Below are 26331 nucleotides of genomic sequence, written 5' to 3'. Positions count from 1 at the left end.
ATCTGATACTATGTACAGTACCTTCTGAAGAATACCATTTTAAAACTGTCTAAACTATGGTCAAGGTTCAACAAACCTGTATTTTGCAACTGGTTGGCTGTTACCAAATATTTCAAAATTGTTCTTTTACAATTGAGAATCCCAAAGTTTTTGAGAATCCTTCAAATACCTCATGCCAGAAACTAAGAAAGTGGAGACTGCATGTGTGATGACATAATGAAAGATATTATTCTATTAAATACTTACTAGCTGCTAATTATTCAATAAAAATGTTTAACTAGTTGCAAGTAAGACAATGTAATAATGTGGGTGCTGTTCTTAGTGAAATTACAAGTCTGATAAAAATCCTGTGATTACATCACAGGCAGAACACTGCTTTTCAACAATGAAAAGAAAAAAAAATTAAAGAAGCACTATGAATTTAGAAAGATTAAGTGCACTTGCAGTGCATTCCATGGGGAAAAAATTCCTCAGTTATAATCTAGAATTACGGGAAAAAATCATTCGCCTTTTTTACGCAATTAAAACAATTTCAAAACAATGGTTGAAAATTTTGTGGATTACACACACATTAATTTTAGCCATGACTGACCACTTATCTGAATATGCCTCCGACAGCAATCAGACCCAAAAAATAATTTTGATTACCTGATGACCACAGAGCGTAGGACTAATTCTTTATTTAAATAATCACGGAGTTGCCAGTCTGTAGTCCATACACCCCCATTTCATTTCACAAGCTATGTAATAAAAAATAATTTCACAGCTGCAAGAACACTAAAACCATTATATCTTTGCGTACGAGTACTAATATTTTATACTGTAATATAAGTATATTTTTATTAGTTTGCCATACATGGAATTACGCAATACTTGTACTTTTTTCCATTTGACATTTTTGCTAATATTTTTATCGGTTTTCAAATAATACGTGGGTGCTATTATACCTTGCAGGAATGCTCCATTTTTCAGATTAGATTTTACTTTGATTTATACACAGGAAAAATTTTCTCTATTTTATACATACCATATTACTGTTTCTGCCCTAGACATCGATTACATTTGTTATATTCTTATCGGAGGTCACTGTTTCTAATCGTCAGGGAGAACAATTTAAATCATGCGCCTGCAAGTAGGTAACAGGAGAATAACGATAGGCGGTGAGCTGTAGTACCACTACAGCAAATAAATTCATTTTCATTAAGCACGAACTTATACCTGTTCCTTAACTCAGTGTGGCATAAACATTGTGCTTGATATATTATCTGACTGGTTGTAGTACAATGTTAGAACAATAAGAGAAACTACCAGTTGAAACACTGCAACCGCATGAAACCGATTTACATTCCGTTGTTCTGTTGGTCACTCTTTCTGTCTGGACAGTGTTGTTGGTGTGTGTGAGTGTGTGTTACATGGGTCGGCGAACAAGTCGGTGAAAATCAATTAGGGTTTGTTTAATTATGATCACATAAAACACGTTTCGTAGTTCATTGGTTGGCTTATATAGTACAGAATCATTTTAATTATGGAAGGAATTGGAGGAGAAATTAGTTCAAAAATTCGAGTAAGTGTTTAACAAAAATTTGCATACGAATTAATACTACAGTAAGACCTTTTCGGTACTCTAATGTTATGACTGTGTTGTCAAAGTAGGAAACTACTGATCTAGCACTTACTTTCCCATAGGCTGCCATAAAATCGAAGCTGATGGAAATGGGAGCGTATGTAGGTAAGTAATTATAAGAGTGTTGATTTTCGAAGTCGCATGCATTTAGGTACGATATATTGATTAACTAGAACAACGAATGACGGAAAGAATAAGTAATTAACATTACTTTTTGGTTACTAGTGTACTTAATCGATCGTTTACATCTAAATTAGTAACCACACGAATTTAGAAAAGAGACACTCGTTTAATTATGAAACATCTATACACTTTCAGTTAAACTGAAACTTTGCACATCATTACGAAGTGTCGCACTTGTGATCTGTCGAATAATATTAATCTAATCTAATTTGAAAGACACATTAGCTTTGTAACTACTTCAAGTTTAGTAGCTGTAGTACCAGGCTTATGTCATACGACAATCATTACTAAACGTAACGTATCAGAACTGCTATTTGAATTCAGGAACTTCAATATTGCAAAATAATGATTCTCCATTATATTAAACGCTTCACAGTAACAGAGCTCCTAATAGTTTGTGGCACACAGTAGCTTAGTTTGTATAGCTAACTAGCCCATGGTGAAGAACATTTGTCTACAAACAATTCTATTGGAAGTAGCCCTATTTGTACAGCCTATTATGCTGTATTCTAGACATTTAAACTCATCCAGTACCATTCTTGGATAGATCAGATTAGATTCTTTCATTCCAATTTATACGTAGTGAGGAGGTCCTCCAGGTTGTAGAACATGTTAGAAAAACAACAATACATGATAAATATTTAAAACTCAAACAAATAAGGTAATGTACCATTCCACATGTCCCAAGTGATATGGATTATATTAGATTAGATTAATACTTGTTCCATAGATCATGAATACGACACTTCGTAATGATGTGGAACGTGTCAGGTTAATGAAAGATGTCTGTACAAGATATTACATTACACAAAATACTGCATGACACTAATGCTTAAGTTAGTTTTTTTTCCCCTACCTTAATTTATATCTAAAAATTCAGCCAACGACTAGAAGGAGTTGTCATCTAGAAATTCTTTTAATTTATTTTTAAATGTTGGTTGACTATCTGTCAGGCTTTTGATGCTGTTTGGTAGGTAACCGAAGACTTTTGTGGCAGCATAATTTGCCCCCTTCTGTGCCAAAGTCAGATTTAACCCTGCATAGTGAAAATCATCCTTTCTCCTGGTGTTATCGCTATGCACACTGCTATTACTTTTGAACTGGGCTGGATTATTAACAACAAATTTCATAAGTGAATATATATATATTTTTTGAGGTTACTGTGAGGATCCCTAGATCCTTAAATAGATGTCTGCAGGATGACCGTGGGTGGGCTCCATCAATTATTCTGATTACACGTTTTTGAGCAATGAATACTTTTCTACTCAACGATGAATTACCCCAGAATATGATACCATATGAAAGCAGTGAATGAAAGTAGGCATAGTAAGCTAATTTACTGAGATTCTTATCACCAAAATTTGCAATAACCCTAATAGCATACGTAGCCGAACTCAGACGTTTCAGCAGATCATCAATGTGTTGCTTCCAGTTTAACCTCTCATCAATGGACACACCTAAAAATTTTGAAAATTCTACCTTAGCTACAGACTCCTGTTCAAAGTCTATATTTATTACTGGAGTTGTGCCATTTACTGTACGGAACTGTATATACTGTGTTTTATCAAAATTTAAAGAGAGTCCGTTTGCTGAGAACCACTTAATAATTTTGTGAAAAACATCATTTACAATTACATCACTTAGTTCTTGGTTTTTGGATGTTATTACTATACTTGTATCATCAGCAAAAAGAACTAACTTTGCATCTTCATAAATATGGAATGGTAAGTCATTAATGTATATCAAGAACAGTAAAGGACCTAAGACCGAACCCTGTGGGACCCCGTGCTTGATAGCCCCCCCAGTTTGAGAAATCAGCTGTTGTATTAACATTACATGAACCACTTATTTCAACTTTCTGCATTCTTCCAGTTAAGTATGAATTAAACCATTTGTATACTGCCCCCCTAAAACCATAATGATTTAGCTTATCTAAAAGAATTCCATGATTTACACAGTCAAAGACTTTTGAGAGATCACAAAAAATACCAATGGGTGAGGTCCGGTTATTCAGAGCATTTAATATTTGATCAGTGAAAGCATATATAGCATTTTCTGTTGAAAAGCCTTTGTGAAAACCAAACTGGCATTTTGTTAGTACTTTATTTTTACATATATGGGAGGCTACTCTTGAGTACATTACTTTCTCAAAAAAATTTTATAGAGCTGTCAGAAGAGAGATTGGGCGGTAGTTGTTGACATCCGACGTATCCCCCTTTTTATGCAATGGTTTTACAATGGCATATTTCAGTCTATCGGGGAAAACATCCTCCAAAGAGGTATTACATACGTGGCTGAGAATCCTACGTATCTGTGGGGAACAAGCTTTAAGTATCTTGCTGGAAATGCCATCAATTCCGTAAGAGCTTTTACTTTTCAGTGACTTTATTATTTTACTGATTTCAGAGGGAGAGGTTCATGGAAATACAGTTGTTTCAAACTGCACAGGTATGGCCTCTTCTATTAGAAGCCTTGCCTCTTCTAGTGAAGATCTAGATCCTACTTTCTCCACAACATTTAAAAAATGATTATTGAAAATATTTCCAATTTCAGATTGTTTGTTAGTACACTTGTCCTACAGTTTTATGGCACTAAAGTCTTCCTGTGCTCTTGGTTGCCCTGTTTCCCTTTCAATAATATTCCAAATTGCTTTAATTTTATTATCAGAGTTACTGATCTCTGACATGATACACATGCTTCTGGACTTTTTAATAACTTTTCTTAGTACTGCACAATAGTTTTTATAATATTGAACAATTTCGGGGTCAGTACTCCCTCTTGCTGTTAGATACAGTTCTCTTTTACGGTTGCAAGATATTCTTATTCCTTTAGGTAGCCAAGATTTTTTATATGTTTTCTTGGAATTATGTTTCACTGTTTTCTTGGGAAAACAATTTTCAAATACCCTTAAAAATGTATCGTGAAATAAGTTATATTTCAAGTTTGCATCGGGTTCCATATACACTTCATCCCAGTCTAGCTGCTGTAGGCTTTCCCTAAAGTTTGCAGTATTTATATTGTTAATTGAATGCACTGCTTTGAAATTCTGATTTGATATACTGCATGGAGCTATGCCATGTACTGTAACTAGCTGTGCACCATGATCTGAAAGACCATTCTCAACAGGATAAGCATTTATGTCCTTAAATTTATCTTGGTCTATAAAAAAGTTATCTATCAATGTCCAGCTGTTCTTTGTTATCCGAGTAGGAAAATCAATGACGGAGCTCAAATTGAAAGAACTGAGTAATACTACAAGGTCATTCTTCCTATCACACTCTTTCAGGGAATCAACACTGAAATCCCCACAAATGATAATTTGCTTCCCCCTGTCTGGCAGATAGCACAACAAAGCATCCAAGTTTCCTACAAATGGCTGGAAATTCCCTGAGGGGGACCTATACACTGTTACAATTATGAAAGTGCCATCATTTAGTTTTAGTTCAGTGGCACATGCTTCCATACGTTGCTCTACACAAATTTTTTTAGTTTCTAAATGTTTTGCGCTGTGGAAGCTTTTGACATATATGGCAACTCCTCCTCTCATCATATTATCTCTACTTACATGTGTAGCTAATTTGTACCCATTGATGCTAACCTTCTGCATATCAGTGACAATGTGATGCTCAGACAGGCATAGTACATCTATTACGTTCTCAGTTTCTATATCTTCTAAACAAAGCAGAAGCTCATCAATTTTATTCTTCAGTCCCCCAATATTTTGATGAAATATACTAACATTTTTCATTTTACTTTTGTGAGTATCTTGAACTTTTTTAACATATTCAGTACTTGCCTGGTTGAGTTTCCCACTGGACACTGATCTTACACTAAAAAAGAGTTACCACCATGAGATGTAGTTCCTCCCCCCTTTAAATTTCCTGCTATCAGCCCAGCCAGTTTACCCTTCCCCTTCTTGTTGAGGTGTAGGCCATGTCTAGTATAGTCCCACCTACAGAGTGAATCAACAGGAACCACACCAATTTGTGACCCCGCATCACATCCAAGTAGCCGTTCCAACTCCAAATTAACTCTCCTGACAGAAGAGCTCAAATGAGGCCGGTCGTGGCGCTCCAGAACCGGCACAAACCCAACACTGGTATGACTCGATGCCGATGCAATATTTGCCAGGTCACACTCTATGCTGTACCCCGGATCTCTTGTCAATACTGTTGCCCGGCCCACCCACAATAACCACAGTATCTTCCTTAGTAAAGCCTATACATAGTGAACCTAAATCCTCTGTAACCTGCCCCAGTCCAGCACTAGGTTTGAAAAAACTTGTGACCTGGTGTTCTGACCCTAATTCATCCTGCAGAAGTTGGCCCACACCCCTAGCATGCGAACTACCTAGCAACAAGACTTTCTTTCTCTTTGCACACTTCCCTACCTTATTCAATTTGCTGCTGAAAGCTTGTTGAGCCCTGTCTACATCTACTTCTGTGAGAGGCTCATCAGTTTCCGACTGAGGCAACAGGTCAAACCTATTTTGTACATTAATAACAAAGCTGTCAGAAGAATTTCTTGGCCTGTTCCTTATGCCTGTTGCCACTTCCCATCCCTGTTTACCCTTCTCCCCCCTTAACCTGCACAGTTCTCGTCTAGCCTCATCTAACTCAGCCTGAAGGGCAGCAATTTTCCCCTCCTGTTCCACAATCTTTCTATCTCTACTGCATAGCCTACAGAACCACTGATGACTCTCGCTCATTTTCCGAATTCCCATGCCGCTACAATCTCCCCAATGAAAAAAGTTGCTACAAACATCACAGCAGACCCCGGAGCTAACAATTCTACAGCACGTCAGGCCCTTTACACTCATGGTACAAATCGATTTTAGTGACAGAAAGACAATTAAGTTACCGGAAAACAATGAAAATACGTGTACAAAAAATTAGGCCTACTCGCGACAGTGTAAACAATGGTTCAGAAGTTTCTTACCGGAAATTACGTAAGAGATGACGATACTCTACAGATATAAAGGGGCAGCAAACGTATTTGGCACACTAAAATATCAGTAAATGCACTTAAAATTGCGGTATGAAGTTTAATCTGAAAGCTCAAAAGTTCGGCCTGGCCGCGATATGTAAACAAAACGAACTTTGCGTGAATACTGTGAAAATACGCGAGTAAGACAAAAACTTTTAATGGTACGCTTGAAGAGCACTATAATTAACGTAATAAATTAGTTTACAGTGTTAGAAACAGTTTATTACTACTAAAATTACTTATCTTCTACGGGAGCTGTGACTCATACGTCCGTATAGGAGGCGCAGGGCTACCAACTTGTCATTTTTTAATGAACACTATATGAAAGAATCATGTTACAAATACTAATGCTACCTTACATTTTAGCTAGTTATTATCTGGTAGATGTGTCAATGCTGCCCTGTTTCAAGCGTTGTAGCTGTGGATTTCTGGCCTCTTTATAAAATGTCCTTGCATTAACTTTATGTGAATGAAGCAGTTAAAGACAAAATAGGTAAAAACTGCCCTTTTTCCTGCCCGTTGCGTGTTTCATTGCCTACTCAATGGCACATACAGTTTTTATTTTACTGTAGGCCGTAATGTAATTCTTGCATGCTGCAGGACATATAGTTATAATACTATAGTTTCTTATTGAGAAAACAGTTAACAGATGACTGGACAAATGAACATGTCATTTGAGTAACAGCTATTGTATTACAGTTGTATTTGTTTTCTGACTGTGCCCTAGAGTTAATAATAGCCACATGCGGAGGCAGAAAGGATGTTTTTTGAAAACTCTGTTGCTAAAGTCTAGTTTTAAAAAATGAAAGATTTGTAAATTTTTAGGAAATCAACTAAAATTCAACTTTGCAGAGTATGTAAAACCTAGTGTATATCTTGATGTTTACGTTTTAAGCTTATCTCATGATTTATCAGTTTAATATGCTTGGAAAAACAATTTCTGTATCCATTAAATAGTACTTACAGTTACAAAATGGAATATGGACGCTTGAAAGTCAGTGAGTTAAAAAGATTTGTTTATTTATATATTGTTGTGTGTGTTAAATATGAAAGAATGGTCAATTTTTTGTTGAACTGCTGCCACAAGTTATCATCTTAATCTAGAAAATGTTTCATTAACAGTAAAGGACCAATCCATACCAAGTCGTCAAAGGGGAAAAAAAGAAAAAGAAAAGAAATTGGTTGCTTGACCATCTCAGAAAAATTTTATATTTCCTGGGTGCATTCCCCAATGTTTAATAGCCACAAAAGAATTTTTTTTAATTGTTTATTATTTTGAAATGGCGGCCATATTTGTTCCAGGCTGCATGTGTTTTTTCATTTTTGAAAGCATCTACATTTTTACAATTATTCAGTAGTGGATTGTCCTAGGCCTTTCAGATAAAATAAATTTTGTTCAACACACTCTGGGCTGCAAATTAACATCATTATCAGTTAGCTGAAAGTATTCTTTAATATATTTTTAATAGGCCCAATTCAAAGTTATCAGCCACAAAATAAAAAATCAATAATACGCCATCTTGGTCTCAACTCACAAAACTTTGATCTTCCAATTTTAATGTCAGGATTTTCTTTCTTAAATTCAGTGAATAAAACTCCCTGTTCTTTTACCAATTGCCTTGTTAACTTAACAAGACGTCTGACACATTAAATTCATCACTAACTTTTGATCGACTCCAAGAATTCGGCAATAAACTGATAATTTTAATTTTATCGTTTGGAGTACTGCATTTAGATTTTTTATCAAATCATCATATTTGGTTGGTGAAGTTTTAGAACTTCCATCTGTTTTAGTACAAATTGTATTTTGAAATGAAAATTCCAAATTCTTTTTGACTGTAGCTGCCACTTTCTCCATTTTTGTGTTCAAGGCACTTGGTCTTTTATCTTGACTTAGTTTTCTAATTTTACTAGCTGGTGATATACCTAGGATTTCACAAGTTGTATCTACTTTGTACCCCATTCACACAAGTTAATGAAGTGTAAGATCACATCAACTTCGCCTGATAGTGAACTTCATTAGTGTGGAAAACTTGTACAACTGGTTCTAAAAAATAAAGGCATAGTGGCTTGTGTTTACAATGAACATTGGTGGATCGGCAAAGTTGATAATATTCACTGTCAAAACCAAGATGTACCTGTTGTATTTTATCACCCTCCAGGACCAAGAACATCATTTTAAAAATTGAGAAGGATCAAGTTTGGATGCCACTTAAAATTGTACTAAGGAAGCTGTCTTCCATGGAATGTACAACTGTGACTTGGTGAACTTGTAATGTAACATTCAAACTGAGTGAACAAATTTCTCAAATGTTCAATGAGCGACGTACTAAAAACAAATAACAAGAGAACAATATAATGTAGTTAGTAGGCATATTTTCAATAAAAAAGTAAGTAATCATAGATATGATTAAATTATGTGCTGTAACTGATACATTTTATTCCAAAAGCCAAGATATCACAGAAGTTAAATGTATTTTTGACTCAGGTTTGTAATTTTTTTTCCATGACCTCCAATTGAATCACAGGTCTATTACCTGTGAAGTTTTCAGATTTTTATCTGGTCCCCCAACAAAGATATTGCAGGCCACAAAATGAAAAGATTAAAAAGTGTTTTAAGTGTTTTTTTAAGAGCAAGCTGCTCACCATTGATATTCTATAAAAAGTAGGTATACTATATAGTGTAATCGTAGAAAAAATATTACAGCTGCGAAATTAATCTTTCTTTGGAAAACTACTGTTCAAAAATTGAGTTTCTTTTAATTTGTGGCTGATAACTTTGAACTATTAAAAATATATTAAAGAATACATTGAGCTAAGTGATAATGATGTTAATTTGTAGCCCAATGTGTCTCGAACTAAATGCATTTTAGCTGAAAGGCTTAGGACAATGCACTACTAAATAATTGTAAAAAATGTAGAGTCTTGCAGACACGCATAAATGCATGTGGCCTGGTACAAATATGGCCACCATTTCAAAATAATAAAGAATAGACTAAAAAAAGTATACTTTTGTGACTACCAAACGTAAGGGAATGCACCCAGCAAATATACAATTTTTCTGAGATGGTCAAGCAACAAGTGCTGCACCACTTGGTATTGATTGACCCTAAAGGTTGTGGCAGTAATTTTAAATGTATGTCTACTCATTTTTTTCACTACATCATGAAAAGCATTACAAGTAACACATGTGGTTCATTCCAGATGAAGAGCTACCAGATTATGTTATGGTGATGGTGGCAAACAAGCGCAGCAAGTCTCAGATGGCCGACGACTTGCAGCTTTTCCTGGGGAAAAGTACCGAGCAGTTCACAAACTGGCTGCAGCAGGTACTGAGCAGGCTACAGGAGGTGGCGGCAGTGAACAGTAAAACATTGACAGGTATATATATATATATATATATATATATCTCTCCCTCTCCCCCCCCTCTGTCTCTCTCTCCCCCCCTCCCCTCCCCTCCCCTCTGTCTCTCTCCCCCCTCTCCTCCCCTCTGTCTCTCTCTCCCTCTCTCTCCCTCTACTCCCCCCTCTCACTCCCTCTACTCCCCCCTCTCACTCCCTCTACTCCCCCCTCTCACTCCCTCTACTCCCCCCTCTCACTCCCTCTACTCCCCCCTCTCACTCCCTCTACTCCCCCCTCTACTCCCCCCTCTCACCCTCTACTCCCCCCCTCTACTCCCCCCTCTACTCCCCCCTCTCTCCACCCCCTCTCTCCACCCCCCTCTCTCCACCCCCCTCTCTCCACCCCCCTCTCTCCACCCCCCTCTCTCCACCCCCCTCTCTCCACCCCCCTCTCTCCACCCCCCTCTCTCCACCCCCCTCTCTCCACCCCCCTCTCTCCACCCCCCTCTCTCCACCCCCCTCTCTCCACCCCCCTCTCTCCACCCCCCTCTCTCCACCCCCCTCTCTCCACCCCCCTCTCTCCACCCCCCTCTCTCCACCCCCCTCTCTCCACTCCCCTCTCTCCACCCCCCTCTCTCCACCCCCTCTCTCCACCCCCCTCTCTCCACCCCCCTCTCTCCACCCCCCTCTCTCCACCCCCCCTCTCTCCACCCCCCCTCTCTCCACCCCCCCTCTCTCCACCCCCCCTCTCTCCACCCCCCCTCTCTCCACCCCCCCTCTCTCCACCCCCCCTCTCTCCACCCCCCCTCTCTCCACCCCCCCTCTCTCCACCCCCCCTCTCTCCACCCCCCCTCTCTCCACCCCCCCTCTCTCCACCCCCCCTCTCTCCACCCCCCCTCTCTCCACCCCCCCTCTCTCCACCCCCCCTCTCTCCACCCCCCCTCTCTCCACCCCCCCTCTCTCCACCCCCCCTCTCTCCACCCCCCCTCTCTCCACCCCCCCTCTCTCCACCCCCCCTCTCTCCACCCCCCCTCTCTCCACCCCCCCTCTCTCCACCCCCCCTCTCTCCACCCCCCCTCTCTCCACCCCCCCTCTCTCCACCCCCCCTCTCTCCACCCCCCCTCTCTCCACCCCCCCTCTCTCCACCCCCCCTCTCTCCACCCCCCCTCTCTCCACCCCCCCTCTCTCCACCCCCCCTCTCTCCACCCCCCCTCTCTCCACCCCCCCTCTCTCTCCCTCTCCCACACGCACACGGGTGTGTGTGCGCGCGCGCGTGTATCATCAATGATATTTTAGCCACTAAGCTGTAAATTAGAAAAAATTCTTTTGTTCATATATAATGGTATGAAGTATGACACATTAGGTACTCTCCCACCCTGTGTGTACACACACACACACACACACACACACACACACACACACACACACACACACACACACACACACACACACACACACAAAGCAATCAAACACAACAATACGTCTACAAACACAACCAACTCAAACTCCACACCGTAATGACTTCACACTCCACAACACCCTTACGTCATGAGTCAAAGCGAACGAGAGAAATCAGACACTTCCGTTGACTCAGTGTGTCATTGCACAGAAGTGGAATATGGCTCTGATAGCAGTAGCTGTGCAGTTCTGTTCTGAGTACATATATTGCATGTTAACATGCAGTATTGAGTTTACTTTGCAGGACTAATAGTCTTATCACTTCCCTGAGAAGCTGCACGATTATGAGCGTGGTCAAAAAGTAAAGTGACTTTTGAGTAAAGGAATTTTGTTCTGATGAGAAACTGAAACACACATTATTTTTTTACCTAACCTCCCTTCACATCAACACTTTGTCCAACGTTTCACAAGTTTTTTAAATGCACCACATCAATGACTTCTGCACCGGATGAAAATCTGGTACCCATGAGTGCCTCCTCCCATGATCCAGACATGGAAATGCCTTTGTCAGAATAGGTCCAAGCATTATTTTGCTGCAGAATGACACTTTTTTTGCAGCTTTCTGTGATGTTTGGATCTGATTGTAAGTTTCAGTTTAGCCCACAACACATCACACTAGTTGTCACTGCATGCAGTTTCACTTCTGGAGTGAATGACTATCTAACCTTCCATGTATCAGGATAGCATTAGCATAATCTTACCAGCTGATGGTTGAACTTTAAATTTCATAACTTGGGGTGATGATGGGTGTTTCCAAACCACACTCACAGTCTCACTTTCCAGCTCATTATGATGCACAAATGTTTACGAGAGAGGGCCATCCTTTGTGCCTTACGCTAAGCTCACAATTCTTTTGCCACCACCTTGCACAGACTTTATGAAAATGTTGCCTGTCTTGTAAGATGGAATAAGCTGAACTGTGACTGATATATAAGGTGTTGGTGATTTTGTCCACTGTTTTCCATCACCATACCCTCAACAACTTCCAAATTGTCCTTAGCTTTGTTGACATCGATGCCCTGCCCCTATCTTTCCTTGTCACATAGAGTAGTTCTTGCCTGTTTGAAGCACACTATCCATTCATAGATCTTGCTTTGTGATAAACAGCTGTTACCATACTATGCTTGTAACTGACAAATAATTTATGCAGGCTTAATATCATCCGCAGACAAAAAACGAATCACTGCCCTCATTTCCTCCTTGGTGCAGATCAACACTGGAGCTGCAATGTTTCACAGTTTGCTGCAATACGACGACTAATGCATTGTACAGACTGATATTAGCAATGTTACTGAGCTCTGTGGCGAGAGATTACAAAAGTCCTATTATTTTTTGCCTCCCCTCGTACTTTTACACACAGTACAAAAGAAACATACCACCTGAAAAATAAACCGTATAAGAACAAATCACAGCATTTATGTTAAAGGTGACAGTTCTTGCCCACAGTTGACTGGTAGCCAGCATCTGAGATAGAAGAGTGATGTGACAACCACACTGCACAGGGATGTGATTAAACTCGCCCTCTCATCGGTTGTCACTATGCTTGTTATCATGTAAATGACTAGCTGACAGTCACTTTGTTATTCTGGTCCAGGTAAAGCCTTTTTGGTGCTGTTTCTGCACCGTTCAGATGGCCTTCCTCTGCAAATGATTCTAATCCTGCTCCATGTCCCTCCCCCCACCAAATCCTTATCTCCTACCCTCCCCAACCCCCAAAGTGATACTAGAGTTCGTGACCTCATTGTTCTGTATGTACTGCAGGTATATAGCTAGAGAAATTAAAATAGCACAACATGTAAGGTCATCCCCTTGCATAGGTGGAGTTGTACCTTAACAACTGTTAAGAGGGCCGTGTCAGCACACGATGTGGCAGGAATGAATTTAAATAGTGTGTCAGGTTCAGTGGTTGACCCATTCCTGTTCTTGTTTACGTATAACAGTGTACAAGTGAGACTGGAAGACTTCAAACATTTTTGTACTTGCTGGTGATATGTTTTTTTGGGCCTGTACCATACCAGACACAGCTAGGAAAGTGATGGAACAGGTTTACAACTGGTTCACAATCACCAGCTTAAACTTTAGCATTGTAAATTCTCAAATTATGGAGAATTTAGCCAGAAAGCATGGTTCTGCATATTTTGTACTCAGAAATCTCTCTCCTGTGTTAGACTGCAAGTAAGATTTCTGGCATACTTTGTCAGTTCCATGTAGGTCATTGCCCATAAGGTAGAAAAAGTATTTATGTTTCAGAAGTGTACACTAAGAATAGTGAGTAAAGTTGTTAACCAAACGTCTCGTAGAAGCCTCTTCTTGGAGCTAAGAATTCTACGCTTAAGTGCTAATACTCATATGTCCTAATGATGTTTGTAGTTAATGAGAGTAAATTTATAATATACTCAGCAGTTTGCAACCACAATACTACAAGTAGAAAAAATCCTTGTAGTCTAGCTGTTGTATTCACCAGTAACTTAGGTGCTCAACATAAAGATAGCAGAAAGTGAAACCTCAGTTATAGAGTTCCACAGCTGTATAAAAGTGGTGTACATGCATACTTACTGTGACCAGAGCCTCGTTTAACTAAATTTTGAGGCACCGAATTACAGACAGTTCGATTTAAAGAAGTTTTAATTAAAAGATTTTCGTTTTGCAAACATGTATGTCTGTCAAGTTCACTTTTCCTTGTTGTGGGTAACAACATATGAGGGCCCTAGGGCCCTGTATTTCCTTCACCTCTAACAACAGTGTATCTGATGTTTATTTAATTGAGGAAGTACATGTACGTACTGTCAGAGGCTTGTCGTTCTCTCTGTCTCTCCTTCTTCTCCTTCTCCTTCTTCTTCTTCTTCTTCTTCTTCTTCTTCTTCTTTTTATTATTATTATTATTATTATTATTATTATTATTATTATTATAATCCAATGACATGTGTATTGTGGAACAAAATAGTGTACCCATTGAAATAGTGCATCATGTAATCGAGTGATGATCTGAAGAAATACTTTACTGTACTATCCTTTAACACATTATGTTTTAAGGAGAACACATGTTGTAGTTTACAACAATTCTTATCCATTATTAATTTTCTTTTGTACATTAAACTGGTTGTTGTTCGTTGGGTTGTTGGTTGTAATATTAAGTCACTCTCTGAAGATACCACATCCAGAGCAACCTGAAATGCCGTGGAGGTGTCAGAAGTGGCAGCAAATCTCTGGAGAATAGCAGCATGTGATGTTGATGTCCTATCTTTGTGTTCCTCCTTGGAAGATGATGGTAACACAATACCATTCTTTTCCACATTGTCAGAAGAACTGATGACTGGTTCGTTGGCATCACAGATGTTGGGGTCTGTCTGTGACCACTATTCCCTATAGACAGTGACCAGGTGTGAGCATGTAGAAGAGCAGTGTCAGAGTACAAAGTTATATCCGCATTACAACTAACTTTGGATGGTGGATCGTAGGTTTCCTCTTCAGTTTCAGCAGCATTGTCCAGGCCCTCTTAAAACAGTTGGTTGTGGTGTCTCTTGTAACTTCATCACAAGCAGCAGATATGTTGCCGACAGCTTGCAGTACATTCCAATGTGGACCTGTTTCCTGTTGTTCTATCACACTGATGGCAACTGTGACAAGGTGGCATCTGTAACTGGACTTCATTGAGTTGATTATTCCGTGATCCGATGGTTGCAGACATCTTGTGGTGTTGGTCGGTAAGAATACAACTTCTTTGTTCAAAAGTTCCTGGTCATCGAACTGATGCGCTGAGCAGTGGTCCAGAGTTAACAGAAATTTCTCTTCCCCTCAGACATTTGTTGTTGAACTTCAAGAGCCAGCTGTGGAAGAGAGTTTTGGCCAGTTAAGCTTTATTATTGTTCTCATAGTAGCATGACAAATTGAGTAGGTTGACATTTTTTTTAACACAATGTGGATTTTTATATTTTCAGTTCCTAATGGCTTGAACCCCCCCCTCCCCCGTGAACCATGGACCTTGCCGTTGGTGGGGAGGCTTGCGTGCCTCAGCGATACAGATAGACATACTGTAGGTACAACCACAATGGAGGGGTATCTGTATCTGTTGAGAGGCCAGACAAATGTGTGGTTCCTGAAGAGGGGCAGCAGCCTTTTCAGTAGTTACAAGGGCAGCAGTCTGGATGATTGACTGATCTGGCCTTGCAACAATAACCAAGACGGCCTTGCTGTTCTGGTACTGCGAACAGCTGAAAGCAAGGGGAAACTACAGCCATATTTTTTCCCGAGGGCATGCAGCTTTACTGTATGATTAAATGATGATGACGACATCCTCTTGGGTAAAATATTCCGGAGGTAAAATAGTATCTGGGCGGGGACTACTCAAGAGGGCGATGTTATCAGGAGAAAGAAAACTGGCGTTCTATGGATTGGAGCATGGAATGTCTTATCCCTTAATCGGGCAGATAGGTTAGAAAACTTAAAAAGGGAAATGGATAGGTTAAAGTTAGATATAGTGGGAATTAGTGAAGTTCGGTGGCAGGAGGAACAAGACATTTGGTCCGGTGACTACAGGGTTATAAACACAAAATCAAATAGGGGTAATTCAGGAGTAGGTTTAATAATGAATAGGAAAATAGGAATGCGAGTAAGCTACTACAAACAGCATAGTGAATGCATTATTGTGGGCAAGATAGATACAAAGCCCACACCTACTAAAGTAGTACAAGTTTATATGCAAATTGCTCTGCGGATAACGAAGAAATTGGAGAAAAGTATGATGAAATAAAAGAAATTAATCAGATAGTGAAGGGAGATGAAAATTTAAGTCATGGGTGACTGGAATTCGTCAATAGGAAAAGGGAGAGAAGGAAACCTAGTAGATGAATATGGATTGGGGCTAAGAAATGAAAGAGGAAGCTGTCTGGTAGAATTTTGCACAGAGCACAGCTTAATCATAGCTAACACTTGGTTTAAGAATCATGAAAGAAGGTTGTATACATGGAAGAGCCCTGGAGATACTAAAAGGTATCAGATAGATTATATAATGGTAAGACAGACATTTAGGAACCAGGTTTTAAATTGTAAGACATTTCCAGGGGCAGATGTGGACTCTGACCACAATCTGTTGGTTATGAACTGTAGATTAAAACTGAAGAAACTGCAAAAAGGTGGGAATTTAAGGAGATGGGACCTGGATAAACTGAAAGAAACCAGAGGTTGTACAGAGTTTCAGGGAGAGCATAAGGGAACAATTGAGAGAAATGGGAGAAAGAAATACAGTATTAGAAGAAGAATGAGTAGCTTTGAGCGATAAAGTAGAGAAGGCAGCAGAGGATCAAGTAGGTAAAAAGACGAGGGCTAGTAGAAATCCTTGGGTAACAGAAGAAATACTGAAATTAATTGATGAAAGGAGAAAATATAGAAATGCAGTAAATGGAGCAGGCAAAAACGAATACAAACGTCTCAAAAATGAGATCGACACGAAGTGCAAAATGGCTAAGCAGGGATGGCTAGTGGACAAATGTAAGGATGTAGAGGCTTATCTCACTAGGGGTAAGATAGATACTGCCTACTGGAAAATTAGAGAGACCTTTGGAGAGAAGAGAACCACTTGTATGAACATCAAGAGCTCAGATGGAAACACAGTTCTAAGCAAAGAAGGGAAAGCAGAAAGGTGGAAGGAGTATATAGAGGGTCTATACAAGGGTGATGTACTTGAGGACAATACTATGGAAATGGAAGAGAATGTAGATGAAGATGAAATGGGAGATACGATACTGCGTGATGAATGTGTCAGAGCACTGAAAGACCTGAGTCGAAACAAGGCCCCTGGAGTAGACAACATTCCATTGGAACTACTGAGGGCCTTGGGAGAGCCAGTCCTGACAAAACTCTACCATCTGGTGAGCAAGATCTATGAAACAGGTGAAATGCCCTCAGACTTCAAGAGGAATATAATAATTCCTATCCTAAAGAAAGCAGGTGTTGACAGATGTGAAAATTACCGAACAATCAGTTTAATAAGCCACAGCTGCAAAATACTAACTCGAATTCTTTACAGACGAATGGAAAAACTAGTAGAAGCCGACCTCGGGGAAGATCAGTTTGGATTCCGTAGAAATACTGGAACACGTGAGACAGTACTGACCTTACGACTTATCTTAGAAGCAAGATTAAGGAAAGGCAAACCTACGTTTCTAGCATTTGTAGACTTAGAGAAAGTGGTTGACAATGTTGACTGGAATACTCTCTTTCAAATTCTAAAGGTGGCAGGGGTAAAATACAGAGAGCGAAAGGCTATTTACATTTTCTACAGAAACCAGATGGCAGTTACAAGAGTCGAGGGACGTGAAAGGGAAGCAGTGGCTGGGAAGGGAGTAAGATAAGGTGTTATTCAATCTGTTGTTATTCAATCTGTATATTGAGCAAGCAGTAAAGGAAACAAAAGAAAAGTTCGGAGAAGGTATTAAAAACCATGGAGAAGAAATAAAAACTTTGAGGTTCGCCGATGACATTGTAATTCTGTCAGAGACAGCAAAGGACTTGGAAGAGCAGTTGAATGGAATGGACAGTGTCTTGAAAGGAGGATATAAGATGAACATCAACAAAAGCAAAACAAGGATAATGGAATGTAGTCGAGTTAAGTCGGGTGATGCTGAGGGAATTAGATTAGGAAATGTGACACTTAAAGTAGTAAAGGAGTTTTGCTATTTGGGGAGCAAAATAGCGGATGATGGTCGAAGTAGAGAGGATATAAAATGTAGACTGGTAATGGCAAGGAAGTTTCTGAAGAAGAGAAATTTGTTAACATCGAGTATTGATTTAAGTGTCAGGAAGTCGTTTCTGAAAGTATTTCTATGGAGTGTAGCAACATATGGAAGTGAAACATGGACGATAAATAGTTTGGACAAGAAGAGAATAGAAGCTTTAGAAATGTGGTGCTACAGAAGAATGCTGAAGATTAGATGGGTAGATCACATAACTAATGAGAAAGTATTAAATCAGATTGGGGAGAAGAAAAGTTTGTGGCACAACTTGACCAGAAGAAGGGATTGGTTGGTAGGACATGGTCTGAGGCATCAAGGGATCACCAATTTAGTATTGGAGGGCGGCGTGGAGGACAAAAATCGTAGAGGGAGACAAAGAGATGAATACACTGAGCAGATTCAGAAGGATGTAGGTTGCAGTAGGTACTGGGAGATGAAGAAGCTTGAACAAGATAGAGTAGCATGGAGAGCTGCATCAAACTAGTCTCAGGACTGAACACCACAACAACAACAATGCCTTGAACTTCTCAGAACCACGTGAAGTACAACACAAGTTCACTGTCAGTGTCCCCTTGCTGCATTTTGCACCATGAGATTTTTTGCCTTTGACATATAGGGTTTTTGAGATACACAAGTTATAGGAAGTGCCACATAATCAACATTAAATGTGACTGTCGAGTGATGCAAATGAGAGCTGGGGTTGAAATTTCTGCACACGCTTATTGGCACATACCTTGTTTACTACGGCTACATATATACTCTACAAGCCACAATATGGTTTGTGGTGGAGGGGGGGGGGGGCACCCTGTACCACATCTAGTCTTTTCCTTTTCTGTTCCACTCTCAGACTGAGGGGAAAACAACAGTCTATATGCATCTGTATGAGCCCTATTTTCTTGTAGCTTTGTGGTCCTTAACCAAAATGTATGTTGGTGGCAGTGGAATAGTTTTGCAGTCAGCTTCAAATGCTGGTGCTCTAAGTCTTCTCAATAGTGTACCTTGAAGAGAATGTCACCTTCCCTCCAGGATTTCCCATTTGAGTTCCTGAAACAACTTAGTTATACTTGCTTATTGTTCAGACCTACGAGTAAAAAATCTGGCAGCCTGCCTTTGAATTGCTTTCATGTCTTCCCTTATTCAAACCTGGTACAGATCCTAAAGACTAGAGCAGTACTCGAGAATAGGTCACACTAGAATCCTGTTGCAGTCTCCTTCACAGATGAACCAAACTTTACAAAAATTCTCCCAATAACACGAAGTTGATCATTCACCTTCCCTAGCACAATCCGACATGCTCATTCTGTTTCATATTGCTTTGGAACGCTACACTCATATATTTAAGAGACTTGACTGTGTCAAGCAGGACACTAATAATGCTGTATCCGAACGTTATGGGTTTGTTTCTTCTAATCACCCACATAAACTTACATTTTTGCACATTTAGAGCTAGCTGCCATTCATCACACCAAATTAGAAATTTAGTTTAGCAGGTTACCTTCCATTCGGAATGTGGGTGCACTCATCAACTGTTACGTGACTTATAAATTAATAGAGTGCAGCAATCAGTCGTCCTTTTTTTAGGTTTTATTATGTAAATCCAGATCTCGGCTAGCAATTTTCAATGCACTATTTTTTATTCTCGATGCATGTAAGTCCCTGCCGTTCAGGCGTCAGTCACAGTTCTTTGAATGACGTTCTTTGAATACTCAAAGAACTGTGACTGACGCGTGAACAACGGGGACTTACATCCATTGAGAAAAAAAAATAGTGCATTGAAAATGGCTTGCTACTAGCCGAAATCTGGATTTGCGTTATAAAATCTAAAAAGGACAACAGATTGCCGCACTCTATAATTCATAAATTTTGTTTAGGTCATCTTGTATCCGCCCCTAAAGCCATTCCACTTCGACAACTTACCATACACCACATCATCACCATCAAAGGCGCAGATTGCTCCCCACCCTGTCTGTCAGATTATTTATGTATATAGAAAATAATAATGGTCCATTTCACAGTTTCATGGGGCACTCCTGACGATGTCCTTGTCTTTGATGAACACTTGCTGTTGAGGACAACATACTGGTGAGTCATTCACATATCTGAGAACCTATTCCATATGGTTGTACTGTTGTCAACTGTCTGCAGTATCAGATATTTTCCAGAAATATGGAATGTGCTGTTGCCTTTCATCCATAGTTCACAGTATATCATTTGAGAAAAGGGCAAGCTGAGTTTTGCGCAAGTGATGCTTTCTAAAACTGAGCTAATTCCCAGACATAAGCTTCTCAGTCTAAAGAAGATTATTGTATTCAAACTGAGAACATGTTCAAGGATTCTGCGGCAAACTGATCTTAAGGATATTGCTCTGCAATTTTGCCCTTCTTATTTTACCCTTCTTATATACAGGAGTCATCCATGCTTTTTTCCAGTCGCTTGTGACTTTGTGCTGAATGAGATGTTGTTGTTGTTGTTGTTGTTGTTGTTGTTGTTGTTGTTGTTGTTGTTGTTGTCTTCAGTCCTGAGACTGGTTTGATGCAGCTCTCCATGCTACTCTATCCTGTGCAAGCTGCTTCATCTCCCAGTACCTACTGCAACCTACATCCTTCTGAATCTGCTTAGTGTACTCATCTCTCGGTCTCCCTCTACGATTTTTACCCTCCACGCTGCCCTCCAATGCTAAATTTGTGATCCCTTGATGCCTCAAAACATGTCCTACCAACCGATCCCTTCTTCTAGTCAAGCTGTGCCACAAACTTCTCTTCTCCCCAATCCTATTCAATACCTCCTCATTAGTTACGTGATCTATCCACCTTATCTTCAGTATTCTTCTGTAGCACCACATTTCGAAAGCTTCTATTCTCTTCTTGTCCAAACTAGTTATCGTCCATGTTTCACTTCCATACATGGCTACACTCCAAACAAATACTTTCAGAAACGACTTCCTGATACCTAAATCTATATTCGATGTTAACAAATTTCTCTTCTTCAGAAACGCTTTCCTTGCCATTGCCAGTCTACATTTTATATCCTCTCTACTTCGACCATCATCAGTTATTTTACTTCCTAAATAGCAAAACTCCTTTACTACTTTAAGTGTCTCATTTCCTAATCTAATTCCCTCAGCATCACCCGATTTAATTTGACTACATTCCATTATCCTCGTTTTGCTTTTGTTAATGTTCATCTTATATCCTCCTTTCAAGACACTGTCCATTCCGTTCAACTGCTCTTCCAAGTCCTTTGCCGTCTCTGACAGAATTACAGTGTCATCGGCGAACCTCAAAGTTTTTACTTCGTCTCCATGAATTTTAATACCTACTCCAAATTTTTCTTTTGTTTCCTTTACTGCTTGCTCAATATACAGATTGAATAACATCGGGGAGAGGCTACAACCCTGTCTCACTCCTTTCCCAACCACTGCTTCTCTTTCATGCCCCTCGACTCTTATTACTGCCATCTGGTTTCTGTACAAATTATAAATAGCCTTTCGCTCCCTGTATTTTACCCCTGCCACCTTTAGAATTTGAAAAAGAGTATTCCAGTCAACATTGTCAAAAGCTTTCTCTAAGTCTACAAATGCTACAAACGTAGGTTTGCCTTTTCTTAATCTTTCTTCTAAGATAAGTCGTAAGGTCAGTATTGCCTCACGTGTTCCAACATTTCGACGGAATCCAAACTGATCCTCCCCGAGGTCTGCATCTACCAGTTTTTCCATTCGCCTGTAAAGAATTCGCGTTAGTATTTTGCAGCCGTGGCTTATTAAACTGATAGTTCGGTAATTTTCACATCTGTCAGCACCTGCTTTCTTTGGGATTGGAATTATTATATACTTCTTGAAGTCTGAGGGTATTTCGCCTGTCTCATACATCTTGCTCACCAGATGGTAGAGTTTTGTCAGGACTGGCTCTCCCAAGGCCGTCAGTAGTTCTAATGGAATGTTGTCTACTCCGGGGGCCTTGTTTCGACTCAGGTCTTTCAGTGCTCTGTCAAACTCTTCACGCAGTATCGTATCTCCCATTTCGTCTTCATCTACATCCTCTTCTATTTCCATAATATTGTCCTCAAGTACATCGCCCTTGTATAAACCTTCTATATACTCCTTCCACCTTTCTGCCTTCCCTTCTTTGCTTAGAACTGGGCTGCCATCTGAGCTCTTGATATTCATACACGTGGTTCTCTTCTCTCCAAAGGTCTCTTTAATTTTCCTGTAGGCAGTATCTATCTTACCCCTAGTGAGATAAGCTTCTACATCCTTACATTTGTCCTCTAGCCATCCTTATTTAGTCATTTTGCACTTCCTGTCGATCTCATTTTTGAGACGTTTGTATTCCTTTTTGCCTGCTTCATTTACTGCATTTTTATATTTTCTCCTTTCATCAATTAAATTCAATATTTCTTCTGTTACCCAAGGATTTCTAGCAGCCCTCGTCTTTGTACCTACTTTATCCTCTGCTGCCTTCACTACAACATCCCTCAGAGCTACCCATTCTTTTTCTACTGTATTTCTTTCCCCTATTCCTGTCAATTGTTCCCTTATGCTCTCTCTGAAACTCTGTACAACCTCTGGTTCTTTCAGTTTATCCAGGTCCCATCTCCTTAATTTCCCACATTTTTGCAGTTTCTTCAGTTTTAATCTACAGGTCATAACCAATAGATTGTGGTCAGAGTCCACATCTGCCCCTGGAAATGTCTTACAACTTAAAACCTGGTTCCTAAATCTCTGTCTTACCATTATATAATCTATCTGATACCTTTTAGTATCTCCAGGGTTCTTCCACGTATACAACCTTCTTTCATGATTCTTAAACCAAGTGTTACCTATGACTAAGTTGTGCACTGTGCAAAATTCTACTAGGCGGCTTCCTCTTTCATTTCTTAGCCCCAATCCATATTCACCTACTATGTTTCCTTCTCTCCCTTTTCCTACACTCGAATTCCAGTCACCCATTACTATTAAATTTTCGTCTCCCTTCACTATCTGAATAATTTCTTTTATTTCATCGTACATTTCTTCAATTTCTTCATCATCTGCAGAGCTAGTTGGCATATAAACTTGTACTACTGTAGTAGGTGTGGGCTTCGTATCTATCTTGGCCACAATAATGCGTTCACTATGCTGTTTGTAGTAGCTTACCCGCATTCCTATTTTCCTATTCATTATTAAACCTACTCCTGCATTACCCCTATTTGATTTTGTGTTTATAACCCTGTAGTCACCTGACCAGAAGTCTTGTTCCTCCTGCCACCGAACTTCACTAATTCCCACTATATCTAACTTTAACCTATCCATTTCCCTTTTTAAATTTTCTAACCTACCTGCCCGATTAAGGGATCTGACATTCCACACTCCGATCCGTAGAACGCCAGTTTTCTTTCTCCTGATAACGACATCCTCCTGAGTAGTCCCCGCCCGGAGATCCGAATGGGGGACTATTTTACCTCCGGAATATTTTACCCAAGAGGATGCCATCATCATTTAATCATACAGTAAAGCTGCATGTCCTCGGGAAAAATTACGGCTGTAGTTTCCCCTTGCTTTCAGCCGTTCGCAGTACCAGCACAGCAAGGCCGTTTTGGTTAATGTTGCAAGGCCAGATCAGTCAATCATCCAGACTGTTGCCCCTGCAACTACTGAAAAGGCTGCTGCCCCTCTTCAGGAACCACACGTTTGTCTGGCCTCTCAACAGATACCCCTCCGTTGTGGTTGCACCTACGGTACGGCCATCTGTATCGCTGAGGCACGCAAGCCTCCCCACCAACGGCAAGGTCCATGGTTCATGGGGGGGGGGGGGGGGGCTGAATGAGATATCCATGATAAATGCAAGCTAAGTGAGGGACCAATGCCATGGAGTCCTCTTTGCAAAACTGAAGTGGGATTCCATCTGGACCTGGTGACTTATTTGTTTTCAGTTGTTTCTGTACGCCAGGGGATGTTCATAACTGTGTTGGTCATATGAGAGTCTGTTCAATGGTCAAATGATGGTACGTTTGTATGATTCTCCTGCATGAACGATTTCTCAAACATGAAATTTAAAACTTCAGTCTTCGCTTTGCTATCTTCAATTGCCACACCAGACTGGTCAGTGAGTGACTCAGTGGCACCCTTTAACCTGCTTAGCTTTTTATGTAGGACCAAAATTTTCTCAGCTTCTCAGGCAGACCTTTTGCTGAGGTATGAGAATGGTAGTTCTATGCTTTGCGCATAGATCTTTTTACGGATTCAGAAATGTCCACTGCCCTTTGCCTGTCGTCATTTGCACATTCTCTTTCGAACCGAGAATGCAATAGCCTTTGCTTCTTTAGCATTTTCCGAATTTCGTTGTTAAACATGGTGTGTCGCTTCTGCTCTTAATCCACTTACTAAGCACATAGTTCTCCAGAACATGAATTACAGTATGTTTAAACTTTGCCCTTAATTCCTGTACATCCATCTTACTCTGTCTCTCCCCACAGACACAAAAGCATATATTTTATAGCTTTTCTGAAAATGCTACAACCAGCTCTTAGAACACAAACCCAGAAATTGCCTTTTTCTGGGAAATTTCACGAGCCATTTCTTGACGCATAGGGCTGGACAATGAAATTGACTGTCTTGTTGTTCTTGCTATTGCTGCTTAATGAACAGTTTGCCATACTCTCCAATATTTTTTGTCTTGAAGTTTTTATTGATGAGAGAGTAGATTTTGGGATCTGAAAGGGTTCTGCGGGTGTGTGTTTTAGTCTCCTCTTCACTTTCAAACACATGTATTTTATTTTAGTATCAGAGTATCATGTTCTAATTTTTGTTGTGGTGGCATATTGCAAAAGCTGGAGTGAAAGAAAGAAGAAAAAGCGTTGTTCACTGTCGCAAACAAACAAAGATGGGGGAGAGATCTCAAGTTGTTGCATGTTGTGTGCTGTGTGTAGTCTGCTGACTGATGCCTCTTCACTCCCGCACTCATGTCCTATGTTGTGGAAGTGACACTTGATCAGCAAGGAAGTGATCCGGTCATTGCTGTGACATTAAAGAGTACAGTACATTACTGAGAAAAACTTTGTGAAATGCACAGTGGTAAATATTGTAGTGCACATTTGCTTTAAGTGAAGAGTAAGGTATAGAATGCGTAATCTGGAGACAAATTTTAGTTTGTCTTGCAAATTATCTGAAGTCGGGTTTAAGTGGTAGATTTTTTTTGATGCAGTTGGCAGTACTGGTTTGAGTGAGTTGTTGTTTTATTCGGTTTTGAAATAATGATGGTGTACTGTATGTGTTAAAAAATGACTGTAATTACACACAAGTAATGAGAACAATCATTTATTAAGCTAATGTAGACAAAAAAAATACTCAGCTTTTGCTTGCAGAGCAGGCATGGCTCTGATGTAAAAGGGCTTAAGCTGTTCTAACTTAACAGAATAGATTTTAGCTATCTGATGTAATTGAAGTTTAGTTTGATCTGCAGTTAGAGAGTTTATAAGCTGAAAATCTCAATAGATAAATACTGTGGCTATCACTTCGCCTGATATTTGACACTCAGTGTGAACTATCTGACGACTGGAATTGCTTTGCAACTGGTGACTACTGTCGAGACCTGTCCAATAACTGGAGGCAACGGGAGCTGACAGATGATTGGAACTGGTTTCAGTGCACTTTGTGGTGGCTTACAAAACTGTTGGTGGAAGAATGGACTAGCTGAATGTCCTTCAGTGGAAACATAAAGTAGTTTCGAGTACATGTGCCATCTGGGAGGCAATCGACTGTACTGTGTGTGGTGCCATCTGAAGTGTAATGCCATGTACTGTGTCTTGCCGAGTCATGGCACTGTGCGTCCCTCTCTAGGCTTGAGAATGGAGTTCTATGTTCTGGTGCAAAAGTCTGTAACAGTTTGTTGGTGGACATCAGAGAGGAATTTGGACATTCCCAAGTATTTAAAAACAGAGTACTAGAATGAGTTGTGGGAGGAGACCAAACAGCGAGGTCATCGGTCTCGGGAAGGAAGTCGGCCGTGCCCTTTTGAGGGAATCATCCCGG

General features: G+C 40.0%; 1 protein-coding gene across 4 annotated transcripts in view; it reads left to right on the top strand.

Moving 5' to 3' along the window:
* The first annotated feature begins 1220 nt into the window (after positions 1–1220).
* Positions 1221–26331, top strand: part of LOC126292181 (zinc finger CCCH domain-containing protein 14) — a 203091-nt gene continuing 177980 nt past the window's right edge. For 3 of the 4 annotated variants that reach the window (XM_049986020.1, XM_049986019.1, XM_049986018.1), the window contains exons 1-3: positions 1228–1564; positions 1687–1729; positions 9998–10174. In XM_049986020.1, coding sequence (XP_049841977.1) covers positions 1526–1564; positions 1687–1729; positions 9998–10174 — 259 coding nt within the window. In that variant the 5' untranslated portion in view covers positions 1228–1525. Of the gene's footprint in view, positions 1565–1686; positions 1730–9997; positions 10175–26331 lie in introns of all 4 variants that reach the window. The other variant, XM_049986021.1, reaches the window with a different exon arrangement.

This window comes from Schistocerca gregaria, chromosome 9 (assembly GCF_023897955.1).
Source record: "Schistocerca gregaria isolate iqSchGreg1 chromosome 9, iqSchGreg1.2, whole genome shotgun sequence".
NCBI lineage: Eukaryota > Metazoa > Arthropoda > Insecta > Orthoptera > Acrididae > Schistocerca > Schistocerca gregaria.
This window is presented reverse-complemented; position numbering and strand designations above follow the sequence as displayed.